General features: G+C 42.3%; 2 protein-coding genes across 2 annotated transcripts in view; one reads left to right on the forward strand and one right to left on the reverse strand.

Moving 5' to 3' along the window:
* Nucleotides 1-562: 562 nt before the first annotated feature.
* Nucleotides 563-15,429, reverse strand: LOC125284592 (glutamate-rich protein 1). The gene is made up of 6 exons (XM_048228594.1): nt 15,083-15,429; nt 14,336-14,488; nt 14,096-14,230; nt 7,989-8,381; nt 6,933-7,118; nt 563-740 (listed from the first exon to the last, which is right to left on the reverse strand). Exons 1-6 carry the CDS (start codon nt 15,099-15,101, stop codon nt 658-660), a joined length of 969 nt encoding a protein of 322 aa, XP_048084551.1. The 5' UTR covers nt 15,102-15,429; the 3' UTR covers nt 563-657.
* Nucleotides 15,430-15,661: 232 nt separating this feature from the next.
* Nucleotides 15,662-26,358, forward strand: part of dlgap2a (discs, large (Drosophila) homolog-associated protein 2a) — a 161,866-nt gene continuing 151,169 nt past the window's right edge. Inside the window, exon 1 of the mRNA XM_048228073.1 lies at nt 15,662-15,676. The gene's annotated coding sequence lies outside the window, so the exon portion shown is untranslated. The remainder of the gene's footprint in view (nt 15,677-26,358) is intronic.

The following is a 26,358-nucleotide window of genomic DNA, read 5'->3' on the forward strand; positions in this document are numbered from 1 at the left end:
TTGTTATCGTTTTTAAGCCTGAGTAGCTTGATACATCCTAATGGTCCCTGTCCATAGATCATGAATGAAGAGGCAAAAACTCTTTGATTGAAAAGTTTGGCAGAGCAATTGTGAAGTATTAGAGCAATGTTTATGGTGCTCAGCTTGGCTGAAGATGGCAACAATGAACTGGGAGAGGGGTTATTTCAGGACTGCAGAATGGGACTAATTGGTGAATGGTCAAGTTTGTTTGTGAAGTCTAAATGTCATGTCAGAGTTAGCTCGAGGATTAGAGCAGACTGGTGACATTTACTATTTGGACAATTAGGAGTCAAAAGCTGAGCTTGGATATGGAAACCAACTGAACTACAGTGAAAAGATGAACAATAATCAATCAATAACGTAATCAATAATGCCTTCACAGCGCTTACCAAGACTTGATTCACTTGGTTTCAGTAGAATTCACTGCCGTAATACTATGAACAGAAGTCAAATGGCTGCCATCTTAACGTAAATTATAATGTGATTAGCACCTTATCATGAAAATTGTGTACCGATATATTAAATGTCACATACAATGCCATTGTTCAGAATCCAGTTTTATTACAAAATGGTAAAAACTTGTCAGGTCATACTCCTCATAGAGAAGATTCCTTGTTAGCAAGTGAATCTGCTGCCTTACGTCTTCAGGACTTCTGCACCCAAAGGGAAAATGTCTGTGATCCAATAGTGAAAGAGAGTGTAGACAGCAGAGGCCTCCTCTGTAAAACAAAAAGTGGAACAGCATTAGATGACCAGCATATGCAATTCCTAGTCATATAGCCTTCAACTAAACCTCAGCAAAAAACAGCAATAAACAATTCTCCCACTTCTTACCTAATTAATTGTGCTGGCAATGTACCTAATACAGTGCCAAGAAAAAGTATGTGAACCCTTCTAATTACTATAAAGTCATAACATGTGATCTGATCTTCACCAGTATAAACAAACACAATGTGCTGAAGCTATTAACACAAAACATGGTTCTCTTCTGCAAAAGCACCCACAAAACATTCATACTGCTGGAGGGAAAAGTAAGAGAACCAGTGGAATTAATTAGTGGTTGACCCTCCATGGGCAGCAATAAGCTCAACCAAGTGCTCATAGGAATTGTAAATCTGATCTGCATAACCGTTGAGGAGGCATTTTAGCCCATTCTACCTTCAGTTCAGCCATATTCTTAGGATGTATAGTGTGAATGGCTTTGTTGCGGTCACTGCACTGCATCTCTATTGGTTAAGGCCTAGAGAGCCTCCCTTTCATCATCCTGTTGGAATATTGACTGTGCTTACATGCACTTTTGTATCCCAGTTATGATCGGGATTTTGAAGTATCCAGCTTTTGGGTATGTGCATGTGGACATCATATCCCGATTTCAGAGTGCCAGATAAACCCTTATCTGGTTTTGAGAAATCTGGTTATGCTAGCTGGAGCTGAAAAGAAACCAGAATACTGTTCCATGTATACACCTTATCCTAGTTTCTTATGTAAACACGTCACTCTGCTAATAGAACTTGGGTTGAACAGAGTAGAACTGTTGGTGACTGGGATACTAGTATTCATCATGTACAGGGATATTAATAACCAGGTTTCTAAGTGTTTATGTAAACACCATAACCTGTATATGATCAAAATCAGGATAAGTCTCATATACAGGGATGCTTGAAAGTATGTGAACTCCTTGAACAGGTTGGAGTTTTCTGTTATTTCATCATGATCTTATTTTATCACCAGTTTTTAAATATCCACACCAGACAGTTCATATCATGGACTTGTTTAGATGGAATTGCATGAGAAGCCTGAAACTTAATGTATGTACAAAAGTAAGGGAACTCCCAGCTGCATTGGTAAAGTCAAGTAGGTAATTGATTAATGTAAAACATATTTGGGTGCTGAGATAATCAATTAAGCATACTAAACAAACATACTTCCTTTGGAAAGGAAGCCATGACTAAAAGAGAGGAAATCCACCAAACCACTGTAGTGTCAAGGCATACACAGGGATCAACGATGCCAAGAGGAAAGGAGATATCCGAGGACATAAGGAAGAGAGTAGTGACAGCCCATCAGTCTGGGGAAAGCTACAAGACCCTCTCTAAAAGATTCCAGCTCCATTTATCCACTGTTAGACAAATGATTTGCAAATGGAAGGCATTCAACATCACAGCAACACTTCCTTGAAATTGATGCCCATCAAAAGTATGACTAAGATGCACCAGAAAGATGATAAATTGGGTAAAAGCCCACCCACACATCACCTCTAGAGAGTTACAGACATCGATGGCAGCATCTGGAACAGACACGGCATTCAAAGGAGGGTTGCTAGAAGGAAGCCTCTGCTCTCAAGAAAGAACAAAACTGCCCGATTCAACTTTCAGAGGCCTTCTGGAAGTCCATTCTCTAGACAGGTCCAAAAGTCCAAAATAGAATTGTGGTCACGATCCAAATCGTCCTATTTGGAGGAAAGCAAACACTGTATACCCTCTCAACAGTGAAGCATAGTGGTGGAAATGTGGAGGTGTGTGGCTGCTTTTTTCTGCCTCTGGACGACTCTGTATCATCCAGGGAACCATTCATTCTCAGGCCCATCAACAAATTCTTGATCTAAACCTCATGTTAATCAAGGAGATGAAGCTACGGAGGAAACAGGTTTTACAACAGGACAATGACCCTATACGCATTCAAGCAAAATGTCCCAGGAATGGCTTAAGATAAAGACTATTCATACTCTGGATTGGCCTAGTCAAAGTCCAGTCCTCAATTCCATTTAAATGTTTTGGCCAGATCTGAAGCGGGCAGACCTCTCTCAACTGACTGAGTTCTGCAAGGAGGAGTAGGCAAAAATCTGCCTACTGTGAAACACTGGTTAATGGGTACAGAAGACGTTTGGTTGAAGTAGTGGTTGCAAAAGGAGGTGCTACAATAAATGTATTACATGGGTTCACATACTTTTGTAAATGTCATATTTTGAGTTTTTGTAAACTAAACCACTTTTGTTGAATATATAATGAAACTATATAACTTTATTTTGTTTCTGTCTATTATTTGGAAGGTCAGCTTTACAAATTGGAGTTTGAATGTGCATTACATTTTTTTGTAAAAAACAACTGACCATGTCTGAAGGTTCACAAACTTTCAAGCAGCACTGTGTAACCAGGATACTGAAGTACATCTAAACGCAGTCATTTTGGAAAAGTTGTCCAATCCCTGAGACGGCAAAGCAGCCCCCAAACCATGATGCTTCCCCCACTGTACTTCAGGGCTGAGATTGTTTTTATGGTGCTCTTTTGATGCCATACAGACGTGTGTTCCCTTACAGAAATTTCAGGTTTCTGGCTAACAGTTGCCGCACATTTGCGGCAAGGTCATATTTTCACATTCAAATTAGGTTTCTGGCAAACAGTTGCAGTTAACTTTTGGCAATGTCGTTATGCAAATTAGGTTTGTCACCAGAAGTTCACTGGAAGTTTGCCATTATCGGCTAAGTGTGGTGGCAAATCACTGGCGAACACATTTGCCACTAGTGGCAAACTTCTCATTGTTGCCGGAATTTTGCTGGAAGTTTGCCTCTAGCGGCCAACACTGGCAAACTTCTGGCAATATTTTCTAGTGAACTCATTTGTTTCCCACAAATCACCCACAAATTTGCTAAATCATCTCATTTGGTAGCGTCAATTCAGTGGGTGTGTTCAACTTCTTGCTGCACAGATCTGGCTGTAAGGCTATTTTGAGCCTTGTCAGTGGTTTGAAAATAGTGTTTTATTTTGAAGTGGCTCCATGGCCGCTGCTACAGGCTTTACACCATTTCGTTGCTAAGGCAAACTCTGGATCTTTCCTTTAAAGTAGCTCTAAACCACACGTTAAAACTTGAAAAAAAAAAATTGAACTCCATATTTGTTAATTTCTTGTTCTGCCTCAAACTGGCTTTTGTTGAAGCCATTAGACTTGGGGTTCACTTACTTCTTTCAACCAGCATTGTGAAGGTTTGAATGATGTATTGAATATGGACAAAAACAATGCAAAGTATTGAGTTTCCTTAGCAAAAACATTTTGTGTTCATTATTGTAATTCGGATGAAGATCAGGCCATATTACACATTTATACCTTGCAGGTAATTCCAAAGGGTTCACTTACTCTTTCCTGTCACTGTATTTCATCTCTTGCACAGGACCTGACAGGAGCTTGTCTTGAGTGTTTCTGAGCAGTAGAGTCTCCTTCCCAATACAGATGAATAAGTGGGGAGAAATCAAAACACTAAAAGGATCTTTACCCAAAAAACCCTGACAGGCCTGTTTAAACAAACGTCAGAGCGAAAAGCTCCCTTCCCCTGTGGGCTGAAAGTGTGAAAGTGATTGAGCAAATTCGCCACCCTTCGCTGGAGTTCCCTCTGAGGCTGAGAGTCTCGGCTTGGGCACAAACGCCAGCTTTGCAGTCTATTGATTCAGCCTCTGCAGGGGGAGGCTTCAGTGAGCTGTGAAAAAGAGGCGAGTTCAAGGGCCTCGACAACACTGATGAACAGGCCCAGCGCATTTCCAGCTTTACAGTGAAGAGGAAGGCGTCTGCTGGAGAGACTGTCATGGACTATGCATGGGAATGATGGTATAAGACAAACAAACACAGCCTAGTCCACAACATAACCTCACTAAACAGTTCAAGTGCAAATCTCTCTCTCTCGCATGTGTGCTGTTCCTAGTCAGCATCCCTCATAAACCCATAAATAAACACACACACACACACAAATACAAACATACACAGGTCAAAGCTATATCTGAAATATGAACAGTTCATATTGAGTAAATGGTAATAGTCTTGTAAATCGTGCCGTATTCACAAAGCATGTTTATCTTACAGCTAGGAGTACTCTTAAATCGCATTAAAAGTTTTTGTGAATACGTTTTAAGAGAAAACTCCTAGCTAAGATGAGATAAGATAAGAGCTCCGTTGCTATGGTTGATGTCATTACTCATGCACGCTTAATTAAAGTGACCACCTTGATTGGCTGATGATCATAACGCAGGACTGCGGGAAGCGCGAAAAACCTCCCCTACGATGATGAGTGACAGGTCTTTGTTGGTAAGAATGCGTGCACTACACAAATGCTGCCGTGAAGGATGGAAGATGATGAATAACCTAAATGAATAAAGATCCTAGTAGCCTAATGAAATAGCCTACACTACAGATTAGTGCAGCATCTTTGCAACATGTTTTAAATTAATCTTTTGCAAAGAGGAGAAACAATTTCATTTGATTTACAATGAAACGTTACATTTAGTTTACATGTTGACAATGAATGGTTTTGGAACGCAACGCGAAATGCTACAAACAGCTCCTTAGGATTGTTTGTGAATACTGTAGGTCTTAGTGAATTAGGAGTCCTCTCGAAGACTTCTAAGCTGTCCCAGACTTAGGTGCTACTTTTAGGGCTAAAATGCTTCGTAAATTACTCTTAGTCAAAAAAATGAGTCCTGAAGTTACGAATGACACGCCCACTATTTTTAAGGGTTTCTCCTAAATTTGCCAGTTAGGAGCTACTATTAGCCTTAAAATTCTTTGTGAATACGACCCCAGCAATTCTGACATAGGAGAACCTCTGGGTGCATCTAGTGGTGATACTGCAATCTTGTCAAGCTGCGGTCGATTAATTTCCATTGACAAAAATTCTGTCTTTGCTTTGATGTGCAACTGCAACGAGTGCTGGTATTTATCATACTTGCCAAGAACCACACGATTGCAACGGTCTGAAATTACTTTTTAAGTAATGATGCCTGACCTACTTCCAAAAATCTATGCTCCATCTCCTGACAGTAATGAGGGAGCAATAAGAGTTATCATCTTGGAGCTGCCATGTTCAATTGCGTGAGGAAGGCAACAAATCTATCGCTTCAGATAAGTGGTCAAGGCTTTCTGAATCCGTGAACACTTCAGTTCTAAAGAGTCATTTCTCCCACCCCGTGCCAACTAAAATATTTGACCTTCATTTTCATCTTCACACAATTTCACCGAGCCAGAATGTTATTGACACAGCTTTTTGGAATGCGGTTAGGCAAAGTTACTGAGTATTGTGGTTCTAGCACATTCCCATTGATGCAGCGCAACATTTGTTTCTTTGGAGAACTCTAATCATCAATAGGCAAATTGGCCTATTAATCATCCAATCAGAAAACACAGAACTGGTTAAGTGTTTGCTCAGCAATAATGCCCAAACAGGTTGCTCCATGTATCAACACCTTTAGGCTTTTCGCTTCTACATGAATAACGCTACCTGCATTCATTTGTGGGAACAGGTGGATGATGATGTGCTAAGGATGTGTGGAAAAAATAGCCCTGGTCTATTGTGGGAAAGGATTGTCTGTGAGCGTTTCCCTCAATGTTGTCTTGGCGACGGAGGCAGAAAGCTGGACGTCACCATGGCCACCTGCCTGGATGCCCTGAATCTGCTACGGCAGCATGTGGCAAGCGCTCCGCTTGATCCTCTTACAGAGCACCAAATCTAACCTGACCCCATCACAGACACGCATACACGCACACAAAACAAACTCACAGAGACAGACAGACAGACAAACACCTGCACGCAGCAGCATCACTGACAATTCCACAACCATATGACCCGACACAAAATCCACGTACGACCCACAACCTACACCAGGTGGTTGTGGTTTTCGATTTGCAGTTGTGGTTCGATTTGCGGTTGTGGTTTTCGATATGCGGTTGTGTTTTGCACCTCAGGGCCACCGTAGTCTATCCCTAATTTCACACGTTATTTCGTGTGAGGTGGAGTTTAGAGAGGTAAGCGCATGGCCATGCACATGATACATGCACCACATATTCAGCAGGGGCGGCGTAAGCAGCCGTGTTTGGCGTGTAATGAGGGAGAGGAGAGTCCAGCGAGAAGTGGGTGTGAGTGAGGCGCTCACCCAGAGAGATGGCCGTGCTGCTGCGGAACTCCTCCAGTGCCCGGCTCAGCTCCTCCACACTCCGCCGCAGTACCAGGTCCTTCAGGCTGCGCAGGCGAGCCAGCTCGCCAGGGGGCGCCGTTCTGTCAGACAGGCTGCAAAGGAGAGCGACGGCACCACTAGGAGGCGTTCTCTCAGGAGAAGAACCTGACACACACATACACAGTAAGGAAAGGAGGTCTGGGACTAAGGCAAAAGGAAAAACAGCATAGAATCCCTTCGGAGCATAGCAGCCTCATGCATTTAGTGACAAAGGCCATTCTGCCATTTTATTTATGAAGAGCACATATTTGAGCAAATCACCAGAGATCACACACATCACACATCATGTGGGCGATGACTCAAAATAGCATCTAATGAACTGTATTTTTGGCCTACTCGGAAGTCACACATGCCCTGGAGAGTGATGATCCTTGACGCACGCGTGTCCCATGGGGGGGGGGTGCACTGGGGGATCTCTGCTCTCATCAAAGGAGGAGCACTAAGACCTGGAACCAATGCGCCTCTTCTCTACCCAACCGGAGGCACATTTAAAATGGGAGTTATGCAACACAAATGCTACGCACCATCCCCAATCCATAGGATGATCAAAGTGGGAGACGAAAGGCTTTCCTCTGTGTCTAGGTATTCCCAAGACATTGCTACGGCATATGTAAAACCACACGCATATGACAAGCCTGCTGTACACTTCAATTGCTGTCATGCTATTACTAACTATCCATCATTTTGCCCTCAACCACTTTGCAACATATAGAATAAGTATAGTTTACTGAATTTCTTATATAAGCAAATCCTAACACTATCGAATGTGGGTAGCAACAGCTTTAATTACATACAGTAAGTTGCTAATAAATGTGCACTCATAAACCTACACAAGAAATTACAGGGCAAGAGTCAGTGTTTGTTGCATAGTAACAATCATCACACACGACAGTAGCAGGTGTACATTATGCAAGAGTGGGCTGTTACATAGTCCACAAGTCTTGCAAAGTTTGCCGATAGAAATGAGAGACTTACGATCCGAGATGTAGGTCTGCAGTGTGGTCTCCAGGAATTCCAGCACTTCATTGGCATGCTCGTTGTTAAACTCTTCCTTCTCCTCCTCCTCGTCTTCCGTTTTGTCCTCTTCCTCTGTGTCCTCCGTGTGCTGGTAGGTGAACTCGACGGCGGAGGCCGGGGGTGCCAGGCCAAGGCTCCGCAGTTTCTCTTTGTGCCGCTTCTTCTTAAGCTTCCGCTTCTTGTTACGACTGAGCCGCTCTGCAGCGCTCGTCGTCTGGGCGGCGTCGACCTCTGACCCTGTGACACTCTCCTTCCCCTCGGATCGATCTGCTGGGACCTCTGAGACCTTCTTCTTCCTCCTCCTCCTCTTCCTCCTTGGTTGCTCCTCTTGGATGTCGTCGGCCTCCTCACCTAATTGAATGAATATCACCAAATGAACAAGTTCATAACACAAACATAAATCATCAAACCAGTCGATCCCACACAGCATTCTCAGTGGCTGGTATTGAGTTTAGTATGTTTATGTAGTATAGTTTATTGAAGGATGTATCACCGTAGGCCTGGATTCCTCCAGGCGAACCACTGCCAGGGAAGAGAGTCAATGTTTTGATTGGGAGGGAATAATGTGTGTACCCACAGGAGATAGCTGTTTACAGTATTTACCATCTACTCCACTGACTGATGTGAGAGGATCCAGTTAACCTAAACACATGATCTCTGATGGTCTCTGAGGATGTACATAGTGTGTATGCAATGGCTCAACACACACACACACACACACTCAGTCTTTCTCTGCCTCGCAATCACACGCACGCACGCACGACGCACACTATCAGTCTTTGAAAAAGAAGCAGGATACCATATGGGTAGTTTTGTGCAGAAAGTGGCATAATTGATGTGTCCTAGAGAAAGTTCCCACTGTTATTTATTAATTTTCTGCTGTCAAAAGATATGGAAATTGGCAAAGGAACAAAAAAAAAGGCAGGTAATGATTATTCAGGTTATTACCATAAAACTAATTATAATGAGCATATAGGAAACGATTTTGCTAGCGGAGGCAAGGCAGAAAGGATGGGAGGGTGGCGACGGGGAGTGGTGGCTCGATAATGTACGCTTATTGAGAATACGGAGGTTCAGCAAGGTCTACTGCAATCAATAGCATCTCACAGACCTGCATGTCCTGCAAGTGCTGGGCATTCAGAACCCACCCCTGATTTACCACTATAGCAAAATGAACGATATGCAAAAAAATCTGAATATACTGTCAGTGAAGAGTGTGTCTTGAAGTACATACCTAGTTAAAATGTATACATATTCACGATTTGTCAAGTCTAATATAAAAGCATAGCTGCTTATGGATGACTCCATGTAAAAACAGCATCAATGAATAAGGTGAATGACCCAAAATCAATATTTAGAGGCAGAGCCACAAAGCCCCCCTCTAGTGGCCAAAGACACCAAGCAAGAACATTGAGGGACCAAGGGCATACTGTACCATTGTCTGTGCTTGTAAGAACTTAAGTTCTTCCTGAGGTCAAGTTCAAATGTACTATGTAGTGTGTGCTGTATGTACTGCACAGAGTGGATCAGAACACTGAAATTCAGTTAATACACACTCTATTTCAAAGCACATGAGTACCCTAATACAAGTCAAGTGATGTATGTTACAGTCAGTTGGCAGTGCACCCAACATAAATGTTGTTTTTACCTGGCAGGGTTACATCAGTGTCTGTTTATCTTGTGTCATTATTTCACTAATGCCAAGCTGAAACGCACTGCTACAAACAGCTCCGTTTGTCAAAATCTGGAATGGGCACAGACAGACCACTCTCAAAGGAGCTCTTTGCATTCCACTTTAGACATTCTCCCCTCTCTTAGAGTTTCCCTTGTGGTAATCTCCCTTCTGTGAACCAGATGCATACATTGTATTGTAAGTGTAAGCAAGGGCTTGCGAACGCTTGACAGAATCATCCCACTCTCCGCTGCCTTCTTGTGAGATCTCAAGATTAAGTCATTGAGTGCCAAAAACGTAATATTCCGTTTTTCCTTCCCATGCGTCGAGTGGCAAAAACGTAATATTATGTTTTTAGCTTTTTTTTTTTAATTACGAAACTAGACACTCTAACACACCTTATATGTGATTTTGGGAACTCTGTGATGAATGGAAATGAAATATATGACAATCGAAAACTCATGAAAACGCACAATCTGGACATTTTATCATAACTCGTTTGCTGCTTTGGGTCGAATCAGCGACGCATGCACGTCAGCTCAAAACCAAGCCATTTTCGTGGGTCGATCACTAGGTGGCAGTCTCGCCAGGTCACTTCCCGGAAACTTTACAGGCAACACTTCATATTTTATGAAAGACGTTATATCTCCATTTCTAGAAAAAAAACAGCGATTTTGATGAAAACTAGCCACTGTTTAGCTTGCGATTTCTCAGTAACAGAAGTGTGTAGAAATACACGGTTTGCACCCACTGAGAGCTTAAAGTCTCACTTTTCAAACGAGCCATTGTATGTGTTCATAGCTATAACACAGAATATGCTGTGGCTGTACAAAAATCATCAACAATGGTCTAGATTGCTGGCACTCTAGGACAGCTTCCGAAAACAGCTTGGCATTCAATGAGTTAATCATCTGCACTATTAAAGGTCAAACTGTAATACAACATTACCCTGTGACCACCTGAAAACACGGTCTGTCATTTGACATCCCCTCAACCAATCAGATTTCAGGGATTCAACAGCCAATCAGATTATAAGATTCGAAAAGCAAATCAGATTGCAGGATTCAATAACCAATCAGATTGTAGGAATACATCAGACAATCAGAATGAATGTATTCAACTACCAATCAGAATGCAGTATTCCAATATCAAATGATATTGAGGGATTCAGCAGACAGTCAGATTTTAGGATTCCAATAGTCAATCAGAATGCAGCATTCTAAATATCAATGTAGGTTTCATTTTCTTTTCCAACTTTCAACTTGATGCTGACAGGACCTCTGATACACCCACCAAACAGGAGAAAACTACCTCAAAAGTGTGGTGCAAAACTTTTGGCTTTTGAACATTAGCCTGGCTCCGCCCATCTACGCACTTCTGCTCAATTTATTTTAGCTTCAGTAGTAGTCTGGCACAGATGTGCTTTCAACAGAGTTCTTGTGTAGAAAACCAACCAAGAGCCACCAACCAACCAGCGATCAGAGGGGCGTGGCTGAGAGCGATTACGCCAACATGAACTTTGAATTTGCTACACATGTACCCTCCTCGTTTTCGGGGAAAGCAGACCGCTTGGATTAAATGGAAACCTATAGGGCTACATCAACACGGGGAGGGGAAAAGGCTTATACTTATTAAATCTGTGAGCAAACTTGAAAATAGGCACAAAATAAGGTTGATGAGAGCATTATCTGTGTGTATATGGGATTTAGGCCATTACATTTCTATTTTTAGCTTTTTCCAGTTTACTAACAGGAGTGTCACGAACGAAGTCACATTCAACTTAAGGCTAATACCTCTGTGGGCCAGTGGGTTTGGCAAGCTTAACTTTACAAGTCATAATGTCAACTAAACAGAAGTCATACCTTAATTAGATCACTTGAAATATGAACGTATTTCCTACAACTAAGATGAGATAATTGGCTATGTCATACCAGAGAGGGTTAAAGCGGAGCAATCAAGGATCTTTGATCATACTCAAGTTCCACAGTTAGCTAGTTAGCAAGCTAACCATTTTACATAGGAGGTTATGGTAACTAAGTGTTAGGTATGAGTTAAATTCATCCTCTACACTGGGGTATTGGAAGCAAATTATATTTCTTATATTTCATAACCGTTGTGTTAGTAAAAGGATTGAATGTCCTGTGAATTAATAACTAGATGAAACGTATGACTGTTAGCCGTCTTTCCCATTGGAATCAATGATATGATCCTAGCTTGTTTGCAAGGGGAGTGGTGCAGAGAAACTTCTCTGTATGACGAAATGCCGGTTGTTTTTGCCAGACTCTTTGCCGTAGAGGAGCGTAGTCAAGAGTCTGGTTTATGATTGTATTTGAACATGCCCCTGATTGCCTAATTCCAACAGCCAATCAGAAGGCAGGACTCCAACAGTCAATGAAATGGCAGAATTTCAATTGTCAATCAGTTTGCAGAGATCAACAACCAACTCTGTAGGGACACAAATGCAGGGACATTTCATAGGGTTGAAAATGCCATAAACTTCATAGTAAATGAGTGGAGTTAAGCTCACAATTCTGGGTGAATTTAGGTCTAGCTGACACAACAAATATCCCTACTCAGTCCAACATCCCCCACACATCTTTTTATGTGCAATAATACCGTTAGTCTGACTGATTTCAAACTTGACAGGTGTCTTTCTACGGGCACAAGTAAGTGCAGTGCCAAGTTTGATGTTGTTTGGATAAGAAATGCAAAAGATATCGGTAAAAGACATTGGCTTTCGTTGCTCTACTGTAGCCACCCCCCCCTCACACAGCACTGTAGGCTACCAGAGAGGATGGAAGCGGGGGTTTGGCAGAACTGAATAATTGTAGGCCAGGGGTTCCCAAACTTTTCCACGACAAGGCCCCCCAAATACTACTAGGTTCTGGCCAAGGACCCCCTTGATGTGTTATTAAACCCATCGACAATACTACAGAAAATGTAAAAATACATAGTTAATCCTAATAATTATTTTAGCAACAAGCACTTCGCGATGGAGCAGTGTGTAAAAATTGCATTTGGGGCTTTCTGCTAGAGAGCTATCACTTTACTATTACTCCCAGTCATTATCATGGAAAATATAATGTTCAGATATGTGAAAAATTATTATAATGGCATTGTAACAACCCTCATAGTAATAGGTATATTTTACATTTTTCAAATGTATTTATTTGTTGCTTTTATTTTTCCTTCCAACTTGCTGAGGCCCCCCTGGCACCCCCTCGCGGCCCCCGGCCCCCACTTTGAAAACCACTGGTGTAGGCTATGGGTAAAGAGTTAAGCGAGTGCAAGATATGTGGATGATTATCATGTCTGACCTCAACAACCGTATGTGGTTTGCTTGCATAAAATGATTCTGCAGATTTTGCAACAACACACCAACAAACAGTGGCTTTTCTGTGTACACCAACAAACAGTGGCTATTCAATGGGTATGCAGTGGCTATTCAAAACAACGTAAAAAATGATGTGCACACACTTTGAATAGCCCAGACTACTTTGGACTGTTTTTGAACAAACAAACGACAATTCCGACTAAAAGGTCCCAAATTGAAATAAGCGATAATGGTCACGAATTTAAAGGGACACCAGGCAACGTTTTCGTGTTAATTAATCATCTTCGTAAGTCGGTATATGGTTAAATGACTCATTACGGGGCAAATGAAGGCTCTCTCGCCCGCCCCTACTGCCTGTAGGAAGAATATTCCACTTGCAAGTTCGGTGTATCCTACCCGCCGACCGAAGCAGGATCAGTTTACAGCACAGAGGCAGGCTAACGAAACGCTAGAGATGCGAAGAAGCAGCGAAAACCCTTGACGGAAGACGCAAAGAAAAGGAAAAGAGCTTCAGACCGAGCGAGGGGGAGTTTCGTAGAGAAAAAGCATCAGGCTTGCCTGGTGTCCCTTTAAGGACGTTTCAGAATACGACACATGCAAAGCATAACCAGCTACAGACATTATGTCTATGCAGACAACGAGTGGCAGAGTGTGATGTCACTTAATGGCTCGATTTTCGAACGTAAAGTGACAGCCCTAATGGCTACCAGTTACATCATTGCAAATTTCATATGATGATGCATCATTCAATAGGCTAAACATATAGCCTTATAGACTCCAAACAGCTGTTAAGATTATGTAATTTTGATCTGTAAAAAATGTCACATGCAGCCATGCTTAAATTTTGCTCACTGCACATTTATTATAATATAATATTCAGTATTCGTTATTGAATGCTAGCTGGAATGATCCCCATCATCCTATTTCTAAAGCAGGCCTACCTGCAGGCATGTAATTCGGTTACAGGTTTTCTACAGGAAGAGCATGTTTGAAAAGACCGCATACAGTTGCACAGATGTGATGTTCTAATAAACCGCAGCATGATGATTATAGACTTACTCTGATCACTCCCTTTGCTTGTACTCTCTAGTGCAGGGCCTACCACTGGTAACTCCGCACCACCTCTGTATCCCTCTGGAGGTGGAAGCACGGTGTAAAGCCTTCTACCCGCAAACGTTGGTATTCCCCCATCACCTGTGGAAGGAGTAGGCATGGTTCAAAACTACAGGTGTGCAGTGGCTTACTAATAATAGTGTGGCTTATGTAGATCTAGAAATGTATTTGGAAGACTGGTCTTACCATTTCCTTTGACAGGTTTGTTGCTTGTTGCAATGACACCATCTTTATTACCAATTGATTCAACTTTAGTAGTAGAAGGTGGGTCGATAACTTTCTCAAGCTTTAGTTCAGCGGGTGCTGGGTAAAGCTTTTGAAGAACTTTTGCTTGAAAAACTACGAGAACAGAGGGAGAAATAACCATTGCAGTATCGCCAACAGGCAGCTTAAAGCAACACCAAAGAACTTTCCCTCTGTCGCACGCACGAAATTTGTTTATCCAGCACCGGCTTTGCAAAGAATGATGTCCACAGACAAGGTAGAATATGTTGCACGATTTATGAAAGTACGATGTATTGCGACATCAGATGCAAGTCAAATTTGTAGTTTCTTATGTCTCATTCCATCGAACTACAGATCGGCTACCCGATCTGGCAAACTTACATAGTGCGGTTAGCCGATAGAGGGCCGCAAAGCGAAAGCAGAAGTGCCGTTCACCATGTTACAAGTTGATGAACCACTGAAACGATTTTGGAAACATTTTAAGGTACAAAAAACTCTTTGGTGTTGCTTTAACCACACAGTTACGACAAAAGCCTAACCACGAACACTTCCATTCAACAATTTTACTTAATGTTGGAGAGATATTTGTCAATTTAATTCAACTTCACAGCCTAGCAATTAAAAACATCCATTTTAGTCGCTGCCAGTTACTGCAACTCAAGTGACTTTAGTTAAATAGCACGCAATGTGAAAAATGGAAGGCCTTACCCTCTTTCCTAATAGACATTTCTGTAATTCTGGCTCAAGCAGTTTGGTTGGTCTTTGATATACATTGCTACAACTAACCTTAGCAAACACTGCCAGTTTCTATGACTGGATACCCATTCAGCTAGCTAGCTAACGTGTTAACTGACATTAACGTTAGATAAGTTACAACATCTCCACTGCGGCGCAACTTCCGCATACACTCTGGGAAAGGTGTAACAGAAAACATCTGCCTCGAAATTATCCACGTATTTCTTTTGTAATCTATCAAATTATACCTAAGACACACAAAATGTGAACATTCACCGGTCCACCATCCACACGGTTTGTTTTGACCTTATCAAGATGGCGTCTGGAGGATTCAGAAGGCACTTTACAGCTTCGTTGACATGCGCAGCTAAAGCCAGCTGTGAGGACGAGTTTGACAGCAGCGCATGGAAACCGCGACGGGAATATCAAATAGGTGGTAGCAGTTCAGCCTCAGCACCACCGCACATCAATTTTAATACTGCATACTCTCAAAACTTACCTGGCGTACCCACAATGTAAAAATAGCCTGAACTATTGGAATTACGTAGAATGTCAGCGCTGAAAAAGGTAAAAGGTATTTTAATCTACGGGCAATTGTGTGTGTTTCAGACCTGGGAAAAGTCTGTAGACGATTCAGCAGTCTTGTGTCAATGTAACTCACTGGTCTCATAAGGTAGATTTTTTAGAAGGAATCGATGGAAATGTGTTCAGTGCAATGACAGTTTTAAATAGTCAGAGAATGTACACACAATTAAATATGGAAACATAACCTGGTAAATGATCATTAGCTGACATAAACTTTGAAATCTATTGTATGATAAGGTTCTGGGCTATCAGTTTCTCGACATTGCTATTGTAATTACATATTTTTGTAAAGTAAATGCAGTTTGTAGCTCAAGCTACATTATGCATATCAATTAAAGACCAAATACCATGAACATTCAGTCAACAATCATGGTGCATGTCATGCATTTGTTTGTAACAGAGCTGAGCGGGACGGGTATCAACCGATAGGCTATGAGCTGTATGTAGTCTACGGTATGAATGCCCAACCCACTACCAGCAGTGGTTTGTGGCTCAGCTGAACTTAATTTGAAGAAACTTTTCTGACAGAGGGAAAGCTTGCAGCTTTCACTAATAGTAATGTTCATGGGAGTCAAAAGTTGACCAGGTGGTCTGGTGGTAGCCTACAACTGCTACCCTTAGGCAGAGGAATGAGGTGCTGCCAGTGCCAGCCAGCACATTGCCTGCCTCGCAGCTTGCTGCAGGATGTGCGGGTGAGGAAGGTGGCACTGTGCAAAGAGCCCCTTAGAATGGAGCCATGAAAACCTATGTAAACATGTTACATAATGTCTGAGAGCTGAGCACACCCTAGTGAAGTTATTGAAGAAGGAATCTCAATAGTCAAGCAAGTGAATAGAAATTTCTGTATGTATTGATAAAACCACACAGCTCTGAGTGAATTTTTGTATTAGATAGCCTATGGAGTGGATGTTAGAATGAGAAGATTTGTATTTGAACTTGCTTTGAACTTGCGTGGTGATGGTCACATCACATTGGTCAGATGTGAAAGCTTGCTACAAATGCAATGTCATAGACATCAGTTCTAAGTTCTGTTTAGCTTAAAAGTGCATAGTCAAATTTCATTGAAAATCTCAGATGTTGAATCATTGTGGTTGTCGGCGCAGTTTTTTGTGTCAGTGAATGATTTTCAGAGCATCTCAAAGGAGATTACCATGATGCCATCCCGTTAAACAACAGTTTTCACACTGCGGAAACGAAAGCAGGCATTTGATCCTATTGATGTTCATGTCAGGTGCCTATTGATGAACTGCGAAGAGGCAAGCTTAGAGACAGGATTGTCCCAGTTTCCCCCTCAACGTTTCAATGAAAAACATGATGGCGTCTTTTAATAATACAATGGAGAAGCCTGTGGCATTTTTAGCCTGCCACTGGCAAACGTGTGTGTGTGTGTGTGTGTGTGTGTGTGTGTGTGTTTATGAGGGATGCTGACAAGGAGCAACACGCATGGGAGTCAAGCTGAGAGGACCCTCAGAGCCTCTGCCCGGTTGCCTGCCTGCCTGGCTGCTTGCAGCTGGGACATGGAAACTGCATTTCTGCCACGTGGAAGCACGCCCATGTCAGAACGCGCTGAAGTGTCTTCTCATTCATTATGAAAGCACGTAAAAGTGCCCTGGTGGAGTGGTAGCACAGGGCAACTGCTGGCTGTGAAGACAGGAGGTGATGGAGAGGGAGGGAGGCACGGTAGAAAAGATGCTGCTGTTGCAGGATTTTAGCAACTGCTTTAATGTTGTGGCAGTGCACCTTCAGTGTGTGTTTTTTGTAACTAGTGTGCATGGGGGAAGTAGCCTAGTTGACAAAGGAATAATGCATGCTGTGATTCTGAGATGGATCTTTTGAGAAGATGCCCATGTTTGATAGCTGAAAATATTCTTGAAATATGATAACAGAGTTAGACTGTGTTTTCTTCAACTTCTAAACATGATATTGGTCGAAAGGTTCGTTTGCCGGAGTTGACTATCAATAAAGTCCCAATTAGTTGAGCTACTTAGGGAACGTAGGAATTCTCTTTTTCTATTTTTCTGCTCAGCAGGCAATCGCTGTGTTTTCAGTGAAAAGAACCCAATTAAAGTTTGGCGCTTGACTGCCATGAAAAAAAAATAATAAAATAAAGAAAATTTCCATGTCTGTTCTGGCCAAGTGCCCCTGGGAATTACAGGCTTCTGTAGTTGTTTGAGAAATTACCATTTGAAAATGCGAGACATCCACAGACTGCAGGCATCTTCCTCAGTGGATGTCCGTCCCCAGTGTTGTCTCCGGTGACGCGGTCCTCCAGACACTTGTCTGATGGAATTGTTTTTTAAACACTCAAGTGCTCTTGGGAAGGTAATGGAGTCACAGAGCTAATCTACATAGCATTGGACTCTTAATCATTTTTAAGTTTTTTTTTTTGCTGCCTTATTTTCTCTTCTCCTCATTTCCTCCATTTTCCGTGACTCTTGTCTTGCACCCTCTCCCCACCCCCACCCACCTCCTTTTTGTCTTGCTCAGTCAGTCACACATCTGAGATGTCATGCATATCTCTATTTGCTTAGCTCTAGTAGAGGGATGCAGCTTTATTTAAGAGGCTGTCATTAAACCTCTGCATTTGAGCAGTTGGTATGCGGTGTATAAAAGAGGAAGGCCTATTGTGTATCTGTGTGTGTGAATTGCAATGCAAACAGTACATGCCCAAATACACGTGTACCGGTATGTATATCTTGAACTATTATCAGTCTTCTAGGATCTGTGATAAATTGACAGCAGTTCTATATTCATGTGTCACGTTTTTATGACTTTTGGACATTTTTTTAATTTTCAGATACATGAACGGATGTAGTGTTACTTTGGTATTTATGTAAATACATTTTTTGTTTGGAGTATTGGACCTCCCCTGGAAGCCATACTATTCTAGTCTGATTTATCACTGTGTGGACGGAAGATGGGCGAGAGGTCAAATGCCCCTGATGCAGTCTGATTAAGTTCACAGCTTGCTTTTGCTCTCCAGGACAAGACACTGTATTTCATTTCCTCATTTACATTTGCAGAGAATAGCAGACTAATAACTGCAGCCGTGCTCCCAGACAGTGAGCTTGCCGTGTGCCGGGTCCCAAGCATAATGACTCTTTTAATTCACTTGCACGGTTCTAATTGATCTCTTTGCTCAGTGAACAGGAGGTGTGCATGCACAACACGCAGTTCATTAATTGGACCAGTTACATGTGTTTAAGTTCGCTCAAGCTATTCGCCGGGGGCCTGATTGCCAATTGTTCACGCTGGACAATATGCCCTCTTATCCTCCATCCAGTGTGAATTCACAGTGCAGGGCTCCGTTGAGCTGTTGCACTGTGTGCCTCGGATATTCAGCTCCTTCTCTGCGCGTTGCATCTGATGAAGCAGAACCTAAATGTGACAGGGTGGTTTTTGAGCACTGAGACAGAGGGAGGCAGAAAGAGTGCGAGAGAGATGGAGAGAGAAAGAGAAAGAGAGAGAGAGAAAGGGAGGGAGAAGTACTCGCAAAGCAGCCCTTTCCTTTGGTCACTTCCTGCTCCTTTTTGCAAATTGGAAGTGAACATAAATTTTGGCTGTGATGAAAGGATTTCAGATGCTATTTACCCAGACTACAGCTCAAAAGGATGAGTGGGTTCTATTAGGGTGCTCTTAATGGCATCCTCTCATTAGACGGGTCGCATGCTTCTCTCTTCGGGACTAATCTGAAAGGATTGGATATTTGAAGGCATGATGGCTGCAGTCCATCCTAATGTGCAAATGGCTGAAACTGTTTGGATCACATTGTTCAGTTACAGGTCACAAAGTCTCATTGTCATTACAACCTCAAATCTGGCAGCCATTGTGTGAATTATTTTTTTGTAAAAACACAGTTTTTCTATGTCAATAGAAAATGGTAATTATGTGCGGAAAGATACACATTCATAATATGGTTCTCTAACAAGTTGCTATCAGAAAAAACTTGGGCTCAAGTGAAACCCCAGGTGAAGGCATTTCCAAACACAGAGAGCTGGAGTGTGTGTTTAGGGGTATTTGAAATAGCCTTTCAATGTGGCATTACACAAAGCATCTAATTCAGGGGAAACAATGTCTTGCCACTCAGTTCATTTTAATTATTCAGTACTCACAAATAACAACAATCACACTCGCTGTCCAGGAACTGAAACCCTATATTATGGAAAGCTAATAAGGGAACCTTTGCTGTTGCATTGATGACAAGCTGTAAGGGTTTAGGGGATTGGGGGTGTGTAATGTCTTCACCAGGAGCAAGATTATCCTAATAGAAAGGGTAGGCCTATGCCACATCAGTATTTTGGCATCAATCATTCATTCAGTGCTACAGTTTCTAGTTGCACTAATCTTGCAGAGCTACTGTACGTTGTAACACAAATGAGAGGAACTTTGGTGTAGCTCTTCCTCAGACCTAAAAATGTCATCAGATGGATTTAGTTGATTTTATGTTAACTGCTTACCAGCCTACTCCACATTTAGTAAAATAATTGTCCTCCATTTTACTGGAAAGTTTACTTCAAGTTACTTTACTTGCTTGACATTTTAGGAAACCTTCCCAATTAACAGCTTTGCCATATTTCAGCACTGACAGACTGACTTCGCCACTTCCTTTTTCTCTTTCTACTTTTTCCATCTCTCTCTCTCTCTCTCTCTCTCTCTCTCTCTTTCTCTCTGTGTACCTTTATATTGACCCACTGGCACCAGTGGGAACCATTTGGCTTGTTCCTGTTCCGCTTGCGCGTGCCAGCCTCTTTTACCCCACTGAGAGATCCCTGTCAGTAACAGGTCCCCTGGATGGCCTGCGAGTTTTGTGTTGGCACAAGCTCCCCATGCAGCATGAAAAGCCCTGACCCCTCCTCGACCTCACCTCACTCCTCTGTGATTGGCCCCAATGGCTTACTCTCTCTCTTGGGCATCCCAGTTGAATCGGTGGGCAACTTCCTGTGTAGTTCTCCAAGCAGAGTAAATTTCCCATGAAGCGTGACAAATTCTAAGAGGTTAGGTAATGTGATGAGTTGACAACGCCTAACAGATTAGTTGAGAGAACTCGCTGCTGGTGCTGGCAAAGCGAGCTTGTGGTGTCTTACACTCGAGCTATGAATAAAACAGGTTCCTCCATGTGGGAAGCGGCAGAGCTGTTCATCTGTTAACGCAGAAGTGAAATGAAGTTATGCTTTCCAGCTGTCTGATTGCTGGTCTACTTCACCAACTGTCATACAAGAGGACCAGTCCGCTTTGTGTTTTTGCATATAGTCAGGCATTCAGAAGATATTGAAACGATTGGAATGATTTTCCTTTTTTAAAAAAAAAAAAAGGTTTCAAAGAACTACACTTAATCCCAACTTCCTTCATGCTGCTGGAAAAAGCAGTTCTGACTGACCATGCTTGAGCCTTGAGGAATTCCTGGCAAGTGTCTGCAGAAGAAAAACATTTTCTGTTGTCATCCATTCACTGGGCAAGCTGTGTTGTCCATGTTGTGGAAGTGTGAGTGCTTTTAAATGAACTTGAAGTACTTCTTTAATTGTGTTACCCCCAACCCCAACCCTCTTTGCAAGAGCTGGGCCAGTGGAGCATGAGCGCTCCCTCTCTCATGTCGTCCTGCGGAGAACAAGCGAGTCGTGCTGTAACACCAGTGGCCTGTTTGCCTCTCTGTACAGCGTCTTCCTGGACCAAGGCCAGGGGAACTGATTTGTGCAGGATCCCATTCACTCAAAGAATGCTGATTTCTTCTCACCGAGGCCAGAGCGTAGACAGGAGGAAGAGGCGGCGGCGTATTCGTAATGGCAGGATATCAGCTCGTTGGCTCACAAAACAAGCGCGCTCGATGCCTTTTCATTTGAGTATGAGGTGTTTCCTCCCCCCACCCCACCCCACTCTTTCTCCCCTCTACATTTGGTGGCCAATATGATATCACTGCTCATTTGTGGATGTGTGTGACTATTCAGTGGCGATGGCATTTCCACACTCTTGATGTCAAAGACATGGCAGCTTTCTCTCCACTGGCATGTGGAGAATATTATTTCCCTCTGTCGAGCAGGAGTGTTTGTTTTGTGTCCTCCACCGCGCGCTGCAGGTGGAGTTTAGGGTTGCTCTTGCGTGAAATTACACTCTGGCCCCGGCGCTTGCCCGTCAAAAAGCGGAGCTTCTGGACGCCCGAGATTCTGTGGCTCGGGAATTTGCATTTGAAGCTTGTGTCTGACGTCTGACCTGCGGTGAGGGAGAGCGAGAGAGGGAGAGAGAGAGAGACAGGGAGAGAAAGAGAGAGCTAAAGAAAGAAAGAAAGAAAGAAAGAAAGAAAGAAAGAAAGAAAAAGAAAGAGAGAGTGGTGTGGATGCATGCAATTACTGCAGATTATTTTTGAAAGTAACAGTTTATTTTAAGGGCAGAGGTGAGCTGCATGAAATGCTGTACTGATGTATGCACTGTGATGCGAAACTGAAGCTCTGCCTATATCATCACTGCAGTAACTATGCAGGAACTTGAGACTTGGGTGCTTTGTGGTCCTGGTTGTGGGTACAGGCACACAGTTGGGTAAATATTCAGTTTTTTTAGTTGTCTTCTTGATCACCTTCATATAGTCAGTAGATACAACAATTCTAAAACAGAACTTGAACTTGAACCAACTTTGATGCCAGTGTAGAAGGTATTCAGATAACATTGAATGCAGGGATAGAAATAGTCAAAAGTTAACTTAGAGAACTATGCAGTTTTTTTAGCTTAATTTACCTTAACTGAACAGCTTCAGAGTCATTGAAATGGTTATATGACTTATTTCAGGATGAATGATGGCCTTCTCGCTTCCCCCTAGCGCCTGTGTGCGGAAAAAACACCCTTCCAACTTTGGGCCGGGAGGCCGACAGCCTCAGAAACAGAAAGTATGGCAGCCTCGCGATGTAACTAATTGCTTTACTACACTACACACATACATGCCAGGCACCGGCTAGAACAAGGTAGCGATGGAGTTTCTCAGACATTTGTCTGAGACAAAGAAGCAGAAAGCGAGTATACCGTTGTCGGAGGAACAGGTGGAAATGGCAGACTTACAGATTGAAGAGTGTCGTAAAATATATACTCTGAAGCTGTAGGGGGAGCTCTGCAAAGAAACCGGCGAGCAAAAAGCAAGAAAACAGCGAAGCCTTGAATTCTCTATTCTCTATATGTCTGAAAGGGCTCAAGGCTGTTTGATTGTATAAATCGAGTGTGCGAGGAAATCCCTGCAGCCTTCATGTGAGACTGTAGGCTATAGGCTACTTCAGGGGCCGACCTGCTAATCTTGGCTTGCTATTGCCCAGAATGAGGTTTATGCCGAATCTCAGAAGACTAGACTGGAAAACAGCTCTAGTCACATCTGCTTTTTGACATAGAAAACATAAAAATCTTGATGTATCGTAGGGTTAATATTTTATAATGTATTGAGTATTGCAGAATTGCTGTATCATGATATCATTGTTATTGTGGGCAAAGTATTGTGAGATAATTGATTCGTTCACAATTAGTCTGTGACTTTTCACCCTTGATGGGTATGCAGTGAGTTGTCATATCACATTTAATAAAATGTAATAAAAGTTATTTAGATTAGTTAAAAAATAATCAATCATCAAAACGCAAAAAAGCATCCCGACATACAGTACACGTCTGCAAAGAATGCACACTTGTGTATGTAAAAAAGAATGAGTCTTGGAGAAATGAGAAGTGAATTAACCCTGGATTTCCTTTGACTGTAGTGCAATATAATCATTCTGAGCACTTTGGAGTACCAGTATGTTAGACTGACTGAGTACAGATGCCAGAGCTGAGAGGGAATCTGCAGGGTGCCAGATTCAGCATCACTCTCTCCCTGTCAACTCTCCCTACCTGCCAGGAGCAACAACACATCATCAGTATGGGTAAAACTAACCTGTCTCACGACGGTCTAAACCCAGCTCACGTTCCCTATTAGTGGATGAACAATCCAACGCTTGGTGAATTCTGCTTCACAATGATAGGTATAATATACCTATCATATATATAATATGATATATTATTCGTCTCCTGGCATGAACCAGATGCTAACTGGGTTGGTGTGTTTTAGTCTTTTGTGCCTCTTTCTAAGTCTGAGAGTGTGAAGGAAACTGAGACCGAAAGAAGCTTGTAGTGGAGTAGATAATATGATTTACTCTCTGTTCTTTTATGCTTTTTCTCCCCCAAAGGATGATTTAACAAATAAAGACCGACTCCGATGAGTCATTACGATGGAAGGAGTCCCAAATTCACTGCTGATTCTTAAGTGCTGTTGTTAGCGCTCCCTTTGGGGATACTGCTATTGTTAATGGTTTCTGGGGTGTTTGTTGGTTAATGCTGCAACAGTGTCTCTATTGCTTTGCTGCAAGTATTTTATTACATTATGTTGAATAATTATGACAGCAGTTTTGCACTGATTATTAAATGTTGTACCAAGTCCACAATTCTTTCCAAATTCAGCACCATGAATCAGAGCCAACATCTTATATAATAGCTACTTCCTCTCTGAAGGACCTGATCAATTTTTTCAATAAGACTACATTCATGAATTACGGAGATGCATGCTAATTTATTAAGATCAATTGCAGTCATAGTTATGGGAGAACTCCAGAGTCCACACCCTTGCTGCCTCCAGCTAAATACACAGCTTCCTGCTGATTTCATTTTTTTCATGCCTTCAGATTTGGCCCATTCACAACATTGTGTTTTTTCGTGTTGTTTGTTAATCAACTGCTTCGTATAGAAGAATGACATAAAGCTCTCCCTCAGGCAACCATTTAAATCTAAGTCAATGTATGGATGCTGTAACACCTTCATAATTATAGGATCCATCCTTTAGGCATAATTTCTTTCAGTCTTTCAGTCTACCACCGATCATCAATTATCTATTCATTCCCAGTGTCCTCGACTCAGGCGTATCAGTTCATCATCTGCCCTTAATGGTAAAGGGACAGAAAGGCTGTAGGGCAATTCCACGCAAAACTGTTCATAACGTCCATAACGGCAACACAATGCCATGGTATTGAGTTGGCGTTGTGGACGTGACAGTTTTGCGTGGCATGGCCCTGTACTGATGCTGCCACTTTAAGCAGTCTTCCCACTCCATCAGTAAGGCTAATTCCGCTCCTCATCACTCTATTACTGTGCTGGAATAACAATCCTCTAAATAGGGAGTGAGGGTGTTAGGGAGTTTCTCTGGGCTAGCAGATTCTAACTATGACAGATTTATATCATTTTTGAGACTGTATGGCCCTATTTTCGTTAATGTGTTAATTTTTCGTTAATTTTGTTAATTTGTTAGGGACCATGGACAGTTTCCCATACATTGACTTATTTGTGGCGGCCCACCACAATATCAACATTGACAACCACACAATTATTTTCCAGGTTGTACTAAATTGTGCTTAAATCTGGTTAGGATCATAACCACGCTGCGCTAATTTGCTAAAAACGGTTGCATTCAAGTTAATTCTGCAAAGGTACCACCGCAAATAGAATTCAATTCTGTGGGAAACACTGATGGACAATTTAACATGAATATTACCATTTGCATTCTCCCAGAGTAGTACGCTAATGTACATCTACAGAGATGCTGCTTGGTGGTTAGTCTGTGTAGTATTCCCTCTGGGTCTTTTACTAGGATATGTCAGCTCAGCACTGCATGCATAGTGGCCCTTTGCCATGCATAAAGATCCCCTTAGCAAAGCACATAGCAAATGGATATGTGTAGACCACTGAGGGCTTAGCCATGTCTGTCATGAGTGCACAAGGTTTAAAGGCAGTGCTGGTTCATGCTAGCCTAGAAATCTAGACGCACCCTAGCGGCGGCAAATTAATTTGCTCAGCCTGTACGTCTAGTATCAAACCATAGGGATTTCTATTGGCTGACGCCGTGGACGTCATCCAATCACAGCGCTCTATTTTGTTAGAGAGTTAAGGCGGGCTTAACAGGATAACGACAGTCCTGCGATGGTGAACAACAAGGAAGGTGGCTATGGCGAACGAAGAGCGGTTGTTTGAATCGGCGTTGGCGTCAACTTTGGAGGAGTTGGACTTGTGCTTTTCTTTGAAAGTTGAGCAACACAATACACTTAAGTCATTCCTTTCGAAGAAGGATGTATTTGCCGTTTTGCCGACCGGATACGGATATGGTCGTAGCGCTGGCCTATTGCATGCCTAGGCAGTTTGAAAGACAATTCTCTGCCCGTCCCTTGGATTAAGCGAGGTGAATGGTTCGATTCCAGACTATACATTTCAATGATATAGGATGGCCCGCCAGGCTAGGTTCATGCAGCCCCACACCCCGAAGATGCATCTGTTAAGACTACTGGTCAGTATTTCACATCTGAGACGGCTTTTATAAATATTCATGTATGGGTTTATAAAAATAGCACTATTCCAGATGTCCTCCCACTTCTGTTAATGGTCAGGGGCACTGACTTTATAGCAGGGACCTTTATCTGTAATGTGATTTGAGCAGTGAAGTATTGCTAATTTCCTTTCTTTTGTGATGTGAGTTTGTGCTCTATCCCTTGCCAATTGCACCCGTAACTTGAGTACCAAGCAACTGACCCAGGAAAATGACAGACAGGAGGAGTAATGAATGTTTTATTGTTCAAGGAACAGTGACATTGAAGATTCAAAATCAAAGATTCTGCCTATATTTC

The sequence above is a fragment of the Alosa alosa genome, chromosome 19, assembly GCF_017589495.1.
Source record: "Alosa alosa isolate M-15738 ecotype Scorff River chromosome 19, AALO_Geno_1.1, whole genome shotgun sequence".
NCBI classification, from domain to species: Eukaryota; Metazoa; Chordata; class Actinopteri; order Clupeiformes; family Clupeidae; genus Alosa; species Alosa alosa.

What these genes read in the sequence shown, in the direction of transcription:
- LOC125284592 (XM_048228594.1), bottom strand. An exon ending in AAGCAAAGGGAGTGATCAGA is followed by an intron (nt 8,382 to 14,095) that starts GTAAGTCTATAA and finishes TCATTCAATTAG; the next exon opens with GTGAGGAGGCCGACGACATC. An exon ending in GCAGACCTACATCTCGGATC is followed by an intron (nt 7,119 to 7,988) that starts GTAAGTCTCTCA and finishes TGTGTGTGTCAG; the next exon opens with GTTCTTCTCCTGAGAGAACG.